The sequence below is a fragment of the Pteropus medius genome, unplaced genomic scaffold (assembly GCF_902729225.1).
Source record: "Pteropus medius unplaced genomic scaffold, Ma_sr-lr_union100, whole genome shotgun sequence".
Lineage (NCBI taxonomy): Eukaryota > Metazoa > Chordata > Mammalia > Chiroptera > Pteropodidae > Pteropus > Pteropus medius.
This window is the reverse complement of record NW_024349224.1, coordinates 8,881,885-8,896,194: the sequence shown is the minus strand read 5'-3', so window position 1 is coordinate 8,896,194 and position 14,310 is coordinate 8,881,885. Positions and strand designations below refer to the sequence as shown.

The 14,310-nt window shown below is 40.0% G+C and overlaps 1 protein-coding gene across 3 annotated transcripts in view; it reads left to right on the top strand.

Moving 5' to 3' along the window:
- The first annotated feature begins 6 nt into the window (after positions 1 to 6).
- The window catches only part of CSNK2A2 (casein kinase 2 alpha 2), a 34,240-nt gene continuing 19,936 nt past the window's right edge, over positions 7 to 14,310 (top strand). Inside the window, exons 1-4 of one of the 3 annotated variants that reach the window (XM_039881003.1) lie at positions 7 to 273; positions 1,048 to 1,159; positions 9,204 to 9,305; positions 11,561 to 11,611. In XM_039881003.1, coding sequence (XP_039736937.1) covers positions 170 to 273; positions 1,048 to 1,159; positions 9,204 to 9,305; positions 11,561 to 11,611 — 369 coding nt within the window. In that variant the 5' untranslated portion in view covers positions 7 to 169. The remainder of the gene's footprint in view (positions 274 to 1,047; positions 1,160 to 9,203; positions 9,306 to 11,560; positions 11,612 to 14,310) is intronic. The other 2 variants (XM_039881005.1, XM_039881004.1) reach the window with 2 other exon arrangements.

Sequence of the window (14,310 nt, the reverse complement as noted above, 5' to 3'; positions counted from 1 at the left end):
CCCCCAGCCCGCCCGCCCCCGCGGGCCCGGCCTGGCGTGGCCGCCCGCCGCCGCGCTCCTCCTCCTCCTCCGGCGCCCCGCGGCCCGCCGCCTCCTCCGCCCGCCGCCCCGCGCCCCTCGCCGCGCCGCCTCCCTCGGCGCCCCGCGGCGCCCCCCGGTCCCGCCCGCCATGCCCGGCCCGGCCGCGGGCAGCAGGGCCCGGGTCTACGCCGAGGTGAACAGTCTGAGGAGCCGCGAGTACTGGGACTACGAGGCTCACGTCCCGAGCTGGGGGTAAAGCCGCCGCCCCCCGCCGGGCCCGCTCCCCCCCGCCCGCCGCCCCCAGCGCGGACCGCACTCGCCCCCGGGCGGTCTGGCTCCCCGCCGGCCACTCTGCTGGGCCGGCGCGCCCCGGATCCGGGGTGGGAGGCAGCCCTGTGTTCGTCGCCCTCTCCTCCCTTCCGTCCCTTCCCTCCTCGCCGTGCGGCCCCCTCTCTCTCCCGTACCCCCAAGGAATGCTTGCTTTCTGGGGGGAAGCGTAAGGTCCAGGGACCCAGGGCCTGGTGGAAGGGAGGGAGCAACCCTCCCTCCTCACACTTTTGGGTTTTTATTGGGGTGGGGAGTCAACAGCTGTCTTCTTGAGCTATTAAAATTCTCTGCCTTTTTAGTTTTTTGAAATGAGGCTGGGTGGGAGGAAATTTTTAAAAGACGTCCAGATTCTCAGAGCTGGCGTGTGAAATATGAGGCTGTTGCTGTGGCGCCCCGGGCGGAGGGGCGCCCTCTGATCCTCGAGGATGGATGCTTTGCTCACCCATCGAGATTGGCTCAGAGCTGTGCCTTCCTACCTCATGTCCCCAAGTTATGAGAGACCAATTAGGTTAGGAGCTCTGCAGAGTGAAGGGAGCCAAGTTTATGTTGTGGCTTTCATTTAGGGAATGACTTGTGGCGTGATGTATAGACACTTCCAAGTGCTTGATTAATGGAAGGAGCTGGGTGGGGGTGTGTACTGGGCACAGGCTTGGTTAATCCCAAGTCCTGACTTTTATGTTTCCCTCTTGCCTTTCACAGTAATCAAGATGATTACCAACTGGTTCGAAAACTTGGTCGGGGAAAGTATAGTGAAGTATTTGAGGCCATTAACATCACCAACAATGAGAGAGTGGTTGTAAAAATTCTCAAGGTGAGTGTCTTATGAGTGGCATTAAATTTTTTACTCCCTCAGGTGAAAAGGATACAAACTACTCCAGCCACATTCTAGAATGAGGCAGTCCATGCTTTCATTTTCCATATCTTATGTCTCATGTCTCCTTGCTACTCCTCCCACTCCATTTTCCTGTGAACTTTCAAGAAAATATGCAGACCTGTTTCAAATCGAAATGTGATGGCGCAGGAACATTCTTGTTTTGAAATGTAATTATGAGTTCTCAAAGCGAAAATTCCAAAGGGCCTCCATTTGCTACAAAATAAATAGGTATTCTGAAAAAAGAAAAGCCTTTTCATGAAGATCCCGTCATCCCTAGGGCTTCTTGAGCACTAGTTCATTGGTTATTCTTGGTGCTCTGTGTTATCCCAGAAAGGAAGTTGGAAAAGGTGGAAGCCTGAGTGGAGGGAAACCTCAGGGGATCATCACTTGTTCCTTTTTTGGTAATAAAAGTTTCAGGTGGGGTGAGTGTAGGGAGCCAGTAGTGCCGGAACATTCATTGTTCCTTATCAGCTAGTAAAAGTGAAGTTGGCAGCAGTAGATGAGTACACTTAAATTGCTAAAATAATAAGAAACGAACGGTCTTATTGTTTGGTTAAGCAGCCTAAGTTTGACTTTTTGTCATCTCTTGGATGAAGACATGGTCTTAATGAGCATGAAGAGTTGGCCAATTTCTCTTCAAGTAGCTGTAGCTTTAATAGTTTATGCTAAAAAGTAACTTGTAGAATCTGTGAGGTCCTCAGCATTGCCTGATCATTTAATGTGTGTGCATGTAATTTAGTGAAACATCGAGAAGACCAAAAAGTAACTAGTCTAAGCACTTTTACAGATACAACATTACCAATGTGACCATTTTGCAGAGGCTCTGTGGATATGTAGAATGTAGCATTGAAAAACTGTTTTTGTGTTTGAAGGATGGAGTTAGGGCAGCTGTGTCTCCGTTTGATATGAGGGGTCAAGCTTATAATATCTTGAAATCGCCTTTCAGAGATTTCTACCATCCTAGCCTAGTGATGAAGAGACAATGCAGTAGAGAGAAAAAAGCAGTTATTTGCGCTGTCAGAAACACTGGGATGAGAAGTAAGAAATCGATGAATTGAAGATTTGGAGTTTGACTCCCCTCTTCCCTAGATGTAAATTTTACCTACAGAGTCACGTGTTTTTTTGTTTTTTTTTTTTAGCACAAATATTTAAAGAAATGTTTCAGAAAGGTCACCTGGGGAAACCATACAATTTTTTCCTATATGCATAAACGTTTTTAATATAAGCTGCTTAAAATCTTTACTAGGAAAAAGCAAGGCATAAATTGAAGTTAGGAATATCCATGTTGCACTGCTGTGCGTTCAGAAGAATGAACCGCTTACTCTAAAGCAACCCAGAAATGTGTCTAAAAATGTTTAGAATAAGCGCACCTCCCTGTGTCATCTTTTGAAAGGAACAGCTTTTAGTGTATGCATAAGTAACAGTACGTTCATTTAGGAAAGCATCACACTGCTCTTGAGGTATCCTTTTATAAAACTTCGCGGCGTTGGTGCTGGATGGTTTTTCCCCTGCTGTAAAGATTTGCAGGACGTGTTTAGGGCACTTAGTTTGGTAGCTGAAGGTTATTTTTACCTATGAGAAACCTAAGCACAAAGAAACTCATTTCACATCACTACGTTGAAATGACTCTCAGCCAGAACTCCTGTTTGCTATTTCTTCCTGTCTCTTACTGCTCATTTTAACATTGGATTGTAAGGTCTTCACATCAAGCTCAGAGTAAGTTTCAATGTTCTGGAATAGGCTCAGGAGGCCCCTTCAATGTTCTAGTTAATGAAGTGTTTCTTTTCAGTTCAAGTTCTTTTCGGGGTGCAGCCTGAACCACCTGGTTTCTACTGGTGAAAACTACGGTCGCTTCTTTTTGTTTTTCAAAGCCATGTGGCATTTCTATTCAGATTTTGTTTTATCCGAAGGATGGGGTAAGAAACTATTAATGGTATTGTTGTAGTTTTCTCATTGTTCTGACAGGCTGGATTAAAGTAGATTTAAAATGATTTTTTAAGAAGAACAGAGTCTTTATCCAAAGTTGTGCTCCTCTATTCAGATAAGTTGAAATTATGACTAATATCTACTATTAGGGGTGTTTGGTCATAGGAAATTAGGTCCTTAACAGAGTACCGGCTGCTCATAATTTGGAGGAATCTAGAAAAAGCTTCCTCTTCATGTAGGCCTACTGTATTTCACCTGCAGGTATTAACGTGCACATAGCAACCAAGATAGAAGGTACATTCTTTTAAGAACAGGACCGTTTTCCATTTTAGTCAATAACATGTCCAATCAATCCTTCCTAGCACATGAGAATGGTTGGATAATGAAGGGACACAGAGGAATTTTTTATGTCATTTGGTTTGCATAGGTAGTAAATTTTTAAGTATTTTATTGACTAAAACATATTGGTTATTACGAGGTTTTAGGAATTTAGAAATTGGTGAGCAAAATTTTACTATCAAGTGAAATTCTGAGGCTGAAATCTTAAAACTTTCCAGTTAGTAGGGTGGTTGGTTATATCTTTTTTGACAAATTGTTTTGAGGAGGAAAGAGAAATAAGGGAGGGGGAAAACGGCAAGGGTTAATAGAACAGGGCAGAAAGCCACTTTAGTGCTTCAAGTTTCGTCTTTTGATTCTGAAAAATCAATTTTTCAGTTCTTTTATAGTACTTCTTAGGAAGGTGTACATAGAGATAAAAGCATTTGGCTATTTTGGACAACTGTTAGCATTTTATGAGCACCATCTGTGTACGCCTTTTAGCCCTTCTTGGGGTTCTTGGTACCCTTTAAATTATTTCCTGAATAGAAGGTAAGAGCAAGACCCAGAGAGAGCGTGCAGTTTGTGTAGAGGCACGTGGTTAAGGGGCGGAAACACTGGGTTTAGGACCCTCTATTCCTGTCATGGATTGTTGGTAGATGTGAGGGGCAAAGTTAGGACATTTGCTGAATAAATGACTTGATGTACTGGAAGGATTGATGAACAGTCATAAGAAGTCAAATTAATTTGTTTCTAGTGATTTTTGGAGTTATTCTTCTGAAAGGAAATACTTGACTGCTGGGTTGCTGGTTCAAGTGTGGACTAGGTGAATACCCAGAGAGCTGAATTGATGCTGACAGGGCTCTGATTTGTGTCCATAGCAGCATGTTTAATGCATAAGTGTTACTTTACTTTCTTGGTTTGAAGCTTTAATAATCAGTGTTTTTATACTTTTTAAGCTATACAGCTCCTCCAAGTCTCATTAAGATCACTCGCCAGATTTTTTGGTTAACAATTTTATCCCATTAATATGTTAGAGTTTTTTAGAGACCGAATCATGTGAAAAAAATACCTTGATATAAAGTACTCATTTTCATGGCCCCAAATTGTTTCTAGAGTCTAATTTTAGGATCTGCAACTTCATAACCAGGTGGTGTAGTGCAAGAAGTGCTATAAATGGAGGGCAGAAGACTTGGGTTCTAGAAACAGCTTCATCGATACCCACTTGACTCTGTTTTCTCTGTAAAATGGGTACACCTTTTTTGTTTAACTCACAGAATTGTTGGGAGAATCAAATGAGATATCGATAGATGGGTAGGTAGATAGATAGCGTCTTCTGAGAGACTGAGAGAGTGTGGTGTGGGAAATGGGAGTGAGAAATCCAGATTCAGATGTCAATTCCAGCACTTAAAAGTTCTGTGATCTTGAGCAATTATTTAAACTCTGTGCCTCAGTGTCCTGTAAAACTGCGTTAAAAATACTCATCTCAGAATGCTATTAAATGATTTTAGGGGACAGAACCAATAGTGGAAAGGACAGTCCCATTCTCAGTGAATTTCAAAAGGCCTGCTGTATGCCTTGCCTTTTTAATTAGTTTTTTAATCTCCCCTCTTTAATTCTACCCCCCACTTCCACCTCTGACCTATGGATGTTACTGTTTCCCCTTAAGAACTGGATCTCTGAAGGTGGGGCGTCTCCTCCCACACACTCAAGGCATGACCCCGGTGTACTAGGGGAGCCTGGTGCACCTGGGGTATGGTCCGTGGCTGCACCTGGGGCACGAACCCAGAACCTTCTGCGTGTAAAGCAGACGTGCTAACCACTGCACTATGAAGCCACCCCTGCCTTGCCTTTTTAAATGAAAAAAATATAAATCCTGAGAATAAACAGTTAACCCTCAAAGAGCCAATAATGTAATTGGAAAGATGAGACTTGAAATTTCAATTAGGGTAAAAGTTACTGTGAAGAAATAACATCGATCAGTTGAAGTTTACATTTAAGTCAGTTCCAGTGGAGTCGAGATGCTCCCAAGATAAATGCCGTCATCGAGGCTGAACTTTCTTACTTTACATTCCTGGCAACCACTGTTCCTTTTTTTTTTTTTTAATTTATCACAGGTGATGAAATTCATATCTTGGGCAATTGTTGCTCTGGAAGTGGAATAAAAATAAACCCAGAATTAAAAGTTCTGAGCTATAGTCCTCCCTGTCTTGAATTTATCAATTCATTTGAAATGAAAAGAGGTTTAACATGGGACTTTGTTAATGTTTGCTGGGATTTATTGGGGTCATAATTCTTGTTTATACCTTTAGTAGATGTTAGTTTGCATATTCAGTCATAATTAAACCCTAGTAGTTGAAATCAGTCTCAGCTGGTTTTTTTATAAAGCAGCTCCAAGTAAGTAGGATAAATTACTGATTTTATCGAGTTTTGTCTTTCTAAGCATCTCATCTCAAAGGTTGTCTTTTTTTTTTTTTAATTTGTAAATGTTGGTACATAGGGAAAGAGAAAAAGTACCTTACTCTTGGATTACGTTGAACAAATTTCTCCTGAATAGCTGGAACTCTTCATGTGGGCAGAAACCTTATGAAAAGACACAGAAAATTTTAAATGAGTTTTTTCCTTTTAAATATTTTCTTTAGATTTGTGCCAAAATTCATTTATTTTGAAACATGATTTAATATTTAATTTCTTTTTTTAAGTTTTTTGCCATTTTCTCTACTAGACTTGAATTAAAAAAATGGTGGAGTGGTTGGAAAACAGCTAAGCTGATTCATTAGAATCTTAAACAGATAATCTCTGAATTGTAGGAAATGAACCCTAGTTGGGAGAGACTTTTTCTGGCACGTGAGATGAAATCATGATTGTCATGGAAAATGTATGTATCTTCTTTGTGTTACTGGTGGTGGTTGAGTACAAACACTGGATTAGAGGTTCCGCGTATCCTTGTTTCTATAAAATTTATGATCTGAGTTTTCCTTAGGGTGCAGTGGTCCTCCCTTATAAAGCCTAACTTTTCTGACCAGTTCCGTTTGTAAGATTATACTGATTACTTTCACTCCCTGGGAGCTCATTGGTTTTTTAGCATCTGGAGCACCTCCCAGTTTCAGAGGAATAAGTCGAGGCTAAAGGAAGTTACCTGTAGCCTGGTTCCTGTAGAGAATAGGTGCCCGTGCTTTGGAGGGGCATGTCCCGGGCCACAGGTCACTTTCCGTTTTTATAGTCTCTCTCGGTCTTTTGTCAGCATGCTAGGGCTCCAGCTGCTGTGTGACTCTTGTGCCACTTCTGTTGCCCTCCTGTCCTCTATCTCTTGTTTGAGAAGTTGTTGAACAGGTGACAGTTGAGCAGCAAAATATGCTTTACTTGCTCTGTAAGTTACCTTTAGACATAATGAAAAATACGTTAGCTGGTTTGTCTGGGAACAATGTCCCTGCCCGACCTGTTGCTGAATAACAGGAGAGCAAAGCAAAGCTTTGTATGAGGCATCGTCATAAAAGCAACTTATTTAATAGGTTACCCCTGTGCTGATTCACTGTCGGGAGGAGAGGGAGGGCTTTTGGTGTGTATACAAGCCTCTGACTGGTGGTTTTCTCGTTTTTGTTTTTTGTTTTCCCGTTACCACTCCTACGGATCTGTAATTGCTTTCCAGTAGTGGATGACAACTCTAGAATTTTTTTACATTGAATATGCTGGTAGCATTGGCTGAATTTATAGATATGGTAGCCAGCTTTTATTTTTCTTTGAACCTTTTGACATAATTTCAGGCTTAGAAAAGTTGCAACAGTTCTTATCTTTTACCCAGATTACTCGAATGTTAACATTTGTGTACTTGTTTTTTCATATGCATACACATATTGTATGTATATACGTATATAATTATATTTATTTTACATGTTTTTTTTTAAATTGCTTGAGAGTAAATTGCAGTCATTCCTACTTTAGTGTGTATTTCCTAAAAACAAGGACAATTTCTTACATAACCCCACAGCAGCATGACCAAAAATCAGAAGTTAACACTGATATGATGCTATTTCTGCAGTCCCCATTTGCATTCACCAATTGTCCCTATAATGTTCTTTGGATAGAAGAAAATCCCAGATCATGAGTTCCATTCAGTTGTCTTATTGTTTTAATCTGGAACAGTTGTTCAATGTGCATTTTGTGGCGTTGATTTTTTTTTTTTTGAAACTTACAGGCTCCTTATTTTGTAGTATGTCCTTCTTTGGCTGTTTTTTAATCAAGTTGTACTTCATGTTTGAGTGCTTCATTTTTCCAAAGTATCAAGCCTCCCTAATTATGAAAAAGGGAATGAGAAGTAACATTCCTAAATGGAGATGAGGAAGAGACACCGTAGCCAGATCTGCTGTGCTGGGGACCCTGACAGCGTGGAGTGGGCATGTTGGTGGCAGCTGGCTTGGAAGGATGCAGCTAGATTCCAGTCTCCCAGTTGTATACCTGGTTGTAGATGATGTAAACGCTCTGTGTCATAATTTCCCTTTTTGTGTTGTTGTATGTTTAAAGGTATAGCTAGTGACCGCCGACAGAGGCAGCATGAGTGTATTTACACTGCCCCCAACCACCACACCACCACATGGACACACAGGCTTTAAATTCTTGTTTCATGGCAGATCTACTGATCTCTCTGTCATTGCTGTTTTACCAGTTTCTATGTGACAGGACACTCCTTTTCCTTAGTTACACTAGTGACGTCGCGACATGTGGGAAATGAAAGTATAGTGTCTACGAGTGGGGCCTGCAGAGTCCGGCTGTCTGGATTTGATTCCTGCCCCTGCTCTACTATTAGCTGTGCGACTGTGGGCAAATAGCTCCACTTGGCTGACTCTATTACATAGGAATTTTGTGTGGATGAAGTATGATTTTTTTACTAAAAATTTGAAAATATAAAGCTAACATTTGTTGAGTGTTTTCTATGTACCAGTTACTGTGCTAAGTGCTTTATAAAACAATTGATCATGATGTGCTTATTTTTTTCTTGATACTCTTTTGCTCATTTAAGATAAGAAATGATAACATGTTATGCTAGTATTTCTGATTAAGGTCTTTAATTTTTCTGTCCAGCAGATTGAAAAGTTAGCAGGTAGCAAGGTTTTCAATCACTGCTGCTTCAGAGATCAGTTTTCTCTTGTGCTGATCACCTTTCTATAGGGATGGGATCTGTTGGGAAGTTTTACTGGCCCTGTGCTGATTTGTTTCTAGATATTAAGGAAATGGGAGTGGTGACAGGAAATGGGAGCCAGCAGCTGGGAAACAAGTTTGTAACTTGATGTCAGTGAACTGGTCTTCATTCCTGAAAGACAAAATTACATGTAACTAACTCATTGGAAGAGCAGGTGTCTCACCATTTTGTCGAAGTTTTTCCATTTGTAGATGCATGATATAGAGCTGTTCAGAGCTATAACATTTTCCATTTGGCAGTTATCCAGTAAGCATTTTATTTTTAAAGTATGACATGGGTGTTCAAAATTTCTAAGTGCCCTAAATGCAACTACTTAAAGATCCAACGCATAAGTTCTACGTCTGTAAATTATTTAATTTAATCTTATAAGTTCTTATGGGCAGGCCCATTTTATCTCGATCTTTTTGTTTTCTAAGTTAGACGTGCTCTTTAATCTAACATGGTGTATGAGATAGTGCAATATCCATTTGATTAGCCAACACTGTTTTAAAGTTTCATTTATTCAAAGGGAGTCTCACTTCTGATTACTCTTGTGTATTTAAGCCAGTGAAGAAAAAGAAGATAAAACGAGAGGTTAAGATTCTGGAGAACCTTCGTGGTGGAACAAATATCATTAAGCTGATTGACACTGTGAAGGACCCTGTGGTAGGTGCCTGATGGTTGAGGGAGAGTGAGTGTATGTTTGTGACTCAGAACCTAAAATAATGAGAAATACCATTATGTGTTGCGAATGATTGTGTTTATTTTTACTGCTGAATGATTTACACCAGAAAAAAATCATGGTGGCCCAATGAGAAAACAGCCACCACCACTTCTACGGAACCTAAAAATATATATAGCAAAATCCTTGTCTCAGGTTTAAATGCCTCGTTATTTGATTCAACTCACAAACGTTTGCTGAATATCTCCTTTGAGCCCCTGCTTTTCTCTCAGTTTTGAAGCTTATTACTACCAGTTAGCATTACTTTACCTCACTTAAGTTAGCCTGACATTTGAAAATCTGGGTTTTAGAGGGAAATACCAAATATCTCCGTATGGACACCTGGAATAGGGAGCCGGGCAAGTCACGGCCTCACAGGCCTTGAGGAAGCGACCTTGCTGCTTCTCATACTCATCTTTAATTCAGCATTCACCATTAGGATTCACATTGTATATGCCGATACAACTGAAATATTTTTGTTAACAATGCTTAATTTTTGGCCATTTTAGATGTGCTCTTTATTTTTTTTTCTCTGCCCAGGGAGTAACTTAACCGTAAGCGGTTATGATTAGCCAAGGTTTTTTCTACCACTTTTATACCGTTTCCCATTCCATTTCTGTTCCTCACCTGTTGTACCTCAAACATTTCCTTGTTCTCCTGTGACAGCTTTTGTTTAAGAAGTAGGTCTTTGCTTCTCTTTGCTAAGATATCCTCATGATAATGTGGTAGCTAACTTATATTGAGCAGTTACTATGTGCCATGCACTATTCTGAGTGTGTCACATCATTCAATCCTCAGAACGATCCAGCGGGGTAGATACTGTTATTATCTGCTTTTTAACGTTGTATAGATAAGAAAACTGAAGTCTGCAGAGTTTAAGTAATTTGCCTAAGATTAGACAGTGTTTTGAACTGAAGAATGAGGGAAATATTTTATTTTGGACCCTGAAAAGACTGAGAAGGAAGGATGGTTATATGCTTAAATGCTAGGTTCTATCTGATTGGCATTAAAAGTATATGCCAGTCTGATCAGCTCAGATTGATTTTACAGTGTTTAACTAAATTTAGTGTTAGCTCTCCTACTGTTCTTGTAATTTGTTACTTTGTGTATGTTTTACATGGTATATAACAAGTAAGTTGAAGTGGAAGAAAACCAACAGGGAACCCTCATCCCCTGACTTGTAGAGACACACGCTTGCTCTCAACCTGTAGAGAGGCCTGGTGGTCTCCGTGAAACCTTTCCACCTCCGGCTGGTGCGGGACCCTTTGACCAGGGCTGCTGCTGGGGCTGCTGCGCATCCTGGCAGAGACCTGCGTGCATGCACTGTGGCCTGTCTCCTCGATAACTCACCTGCTTCTTTCACCAAAACTGTCCAGCCATAAAGATTTCCAAGATGATTTTTTCTTTATAAACTTTTAAGCCCCTGCTTTTCTCCCAGTTTCGAAAGCTTATTACTGCCAGTTAGCATTATTTTACCTCACTTAAGTAAACTTGACTTTGGAAAATGTGTACTTACGCAAGGGAATATTGACTCTTTTGTAGTAATTGCATTAAAAACTATAGCGCTTTAAAAATACTTGATTATATATGATTTTGGGGGCACACGTCTACTCTGTAAGGTGAGACATTCTATAATGGTCTCTAGCCAAGGCAATAATTTCACATTATAGCTTACTGCTAATCATATATATTTTACTTTTGGATCCTAAAAAGACCTATGATAGAGTCACAGGACCTGTGATAATTCTGTAAAATGCATCTGGCTCGCTGAACCAGGATAAAAGGCTGTTATTCCTTTTTTAGCTGGCAAACTGGAACACTGCAGAATATAAATCTCTACATAATGTGTCAGACCTGCTGCATAGGTTGGTCAGGGAATACATCTCTTTAAAAAAACAACAACAACTTCGTTTTGAAAAATTTCAACCATTTATAGAAGTAAAGTGAATAATACAGTGAAGTTCCTAGCACCCCAACTTTAGCAGTAATCAGCTGGTGGCCAACTTCCTTCCCCACTGCCCACCATCTCGTTATTTTGAAGCAAATCACAGACATCATAAAATTTCAGGAGGATACTTAATAGGCTCTCCCCATGAGTGAATCTTTTTCATCTAAGTGGAATTTAAGGATGGACCAGTGTGACAGAAGCAAATTATGTTTATTATTTGAATACTTAAAATATTTGTGTTCTCTCTTGCAGTCAAAGACACCAGCTTTGGTATTTGAATATATCAATAATACAGATTTTAAGGTATGTATATACTTTTTTTCCCCTAGTGTATGGTTAATGGGGGTTGGGGAGGTGGTGATAAGTACTATTGATGATCTAGAACACAAGGGGACCCAGGAAGGTCATTGGTGAGAGTAGGAATTTAACACATCGGATACCTCGTAGCACAAGTACAGCATGCAGAGTAGTTAGGGTTTTTGCACTTGATGTAATTGCTCATCAACCTTTCTTAGCCTTGCTGACTCTGGGACTGGCTGCTGGACTGGGTCTGAGCTAATGCCTCATCTGTAACACTCCTGTTGTAGACAGCATAGACCTAGGTAGATGTTAACTTTGATTTCCATAGAGTTTTACATTGCTGATAAGGCGTGAGAAACAGATAACAGAGCTCATGTGAAAGGAAGCAATACATGAGATTCAAACTCTCAGGTAGTTTGTGTTCATGCACACTGTATACAAAGCAAATGATACAGAAAAGCCCTACCCTGGGTTATTTACGTTTCTTATATTTGTTGTACATATTCATTTAGACTTTGGAGTGTTCTAAAAGCATGATCTTTTTTTTTTCTTTTTAAAAATTAAGTTTACTGGGGTAACTGGTTAATACAATTACATAATTTTCAGGTGTACATTATCATTTGACATCTGTATATGCTATTGTGTGTTTACCACCTAAAGTCCAGTTGCCTTCAGCTACCATATGTTTGATCCCCTTTACCCACTTTACCTACCCCGTGTATTTGACCTCCTTTACATGCATGATCTTAAGGTGATTTTTCATGAATTTGTTTCTATTGTTTTTCAAACACCAAAATCTTAACCCGTGATAAGGTTTTGGGACCAGGCATACCAGACATGGTAGAACACAGTATGAAAACCCATATAAGAAGAAAAAAAATTTTTAAATCAAAAGTGGTGTTGATTTTTAGGGACATTTAGAGAACTTTTATGCGATTACAACTATGTCAGTAAATAAAAGGCTTGTGATTATGTTGCAATGGAAGTTAGGGTCAAAACCAAATCAGCAATTGAAATATACTGTGTCAGGAGTGATGCTTTTGGCTAAAGATAACCTATCCTCACATTTAATTTTCGTTAGGTACTCTAAAATGACTCTAAAATAAGGTTAGTGAAAAATAAGCAAAGGAGGGTATTATGACTCATAAAACAAAAGGCAGATTTTATGTACAGTGTATCATTCCCCATATGTAACAGGTTTCCTCCTTAAAGGTAAAACCAGTAGTGAACTCTCAATAAAGTGGGATGCACATTTTTTTTTATTAACTACAATAGCAGTGCTTAGCTGGTAGATTACTGTGCTGATATATGTAGCTGACCTCACTTTTTCTATGAATGACTCAGGTTTATCAAGGTATATATGTGTGTGTGTTTCTTCAGAAATAGACAGGCTTTAATGAAGCTAAACATTTTCCTAACACAAAAGTTTCATGGTCTTCTTGGAACTTCATAGTAAAATCCCTCGGTTTTAAACGCCTCTGCTTCTTTAATGAGTTTTTACCTATTTTCCAGCCACACATGTAAAATTTCACTTCAGCATTTTGTGTTTCTTAAATTGACCGTTGCTTGGTTGACTTAACAACATACAGAAGATCAGTTTTTAATGCCCTAGAGAAATCCTGCTTCTTAAAAAGGGGATATTTTGATGGCTTACATGCCCTAGGAGTTTTCTTTAAAAGGATCATTGGAAATTAATGTTTTTCGAGGCTTGCATATGTATCTGAAAACAGCTTTAGTAATTTCCTCAGAGTTTCGAAGAGATTGTTCCACTCTTACCATTGAGGCCATTCTGGTTTCATCATATGTGATCTGGCTTTTGTTTTTGTTTTTTCTTCTAAAAGCTTTTAGAATTTTCTTTTCACTCTCAGACTCTGAAATTTCACAGTGACACACTTTCATATGGGTTGCTTTCATCTTTTGTTCTGGATACTGGGCTTTTTCAGTCTAGAAATTCATGTCCTTCCGTTTTGGAAAAATATTTTTAATGTTCTTTGATTTTCTTCTCTTTCTTTGTTCTCGCTTTCTAGAACTCAGTCGGATGTTAGACTTCATATCTTAAAGGTCTGTTTTGTCCTCTGAACTTTTAAAAATAGTATCCTGTTCTATGTTTTATGTAATATCTTCTATTTCCTCACTGAGAATGTATTTTTTCCCCCATTATGTTTTCTTCTTCATGCCTTTTTTCTGCTTTTCTTCCAAACTCCTTTTTTGGTGTGTTTTTATTTTTGTTCTCTTTAACATTTATCTGAAATGTCATGGTTGTTGAATGTCTGCTCATACTCAGAGTAATGAAATTACTGATGACTGATCGTCGGCTCCTGTCTCGAGGGTGTGAGCCCAGCTGCTGGCACCTTGGCCACAAGTCGAGAGCTGTGGGGCGCGTCATGTAGACTTTCACTTAACTCCCCCTTTTCTTGGTGCCGTTTTCCTGTTTTCATTCTGTTCACCCTCTTCCATTGGTACTTGGGGTCACCGATTCCTGAGCTCTCCGGTAGTTCTTCAGTTTGAAGTCGTTTCTGGACCCCTTCCACTGTTGCCAGAATTTTCAGCTTTTTTTGTCTGCTAAGTCAGCTGGACATCTGTTTTCTAGCCTCCAAATGTTTTTGTCTCTTCTATTCTCTTACATTCTCCTAGTCGTGAGTTAATCCCCCTCCTGCTTCTTTGACTATTATTTTGTAGAGGTGCTTTGGGAAGAAGCAGAG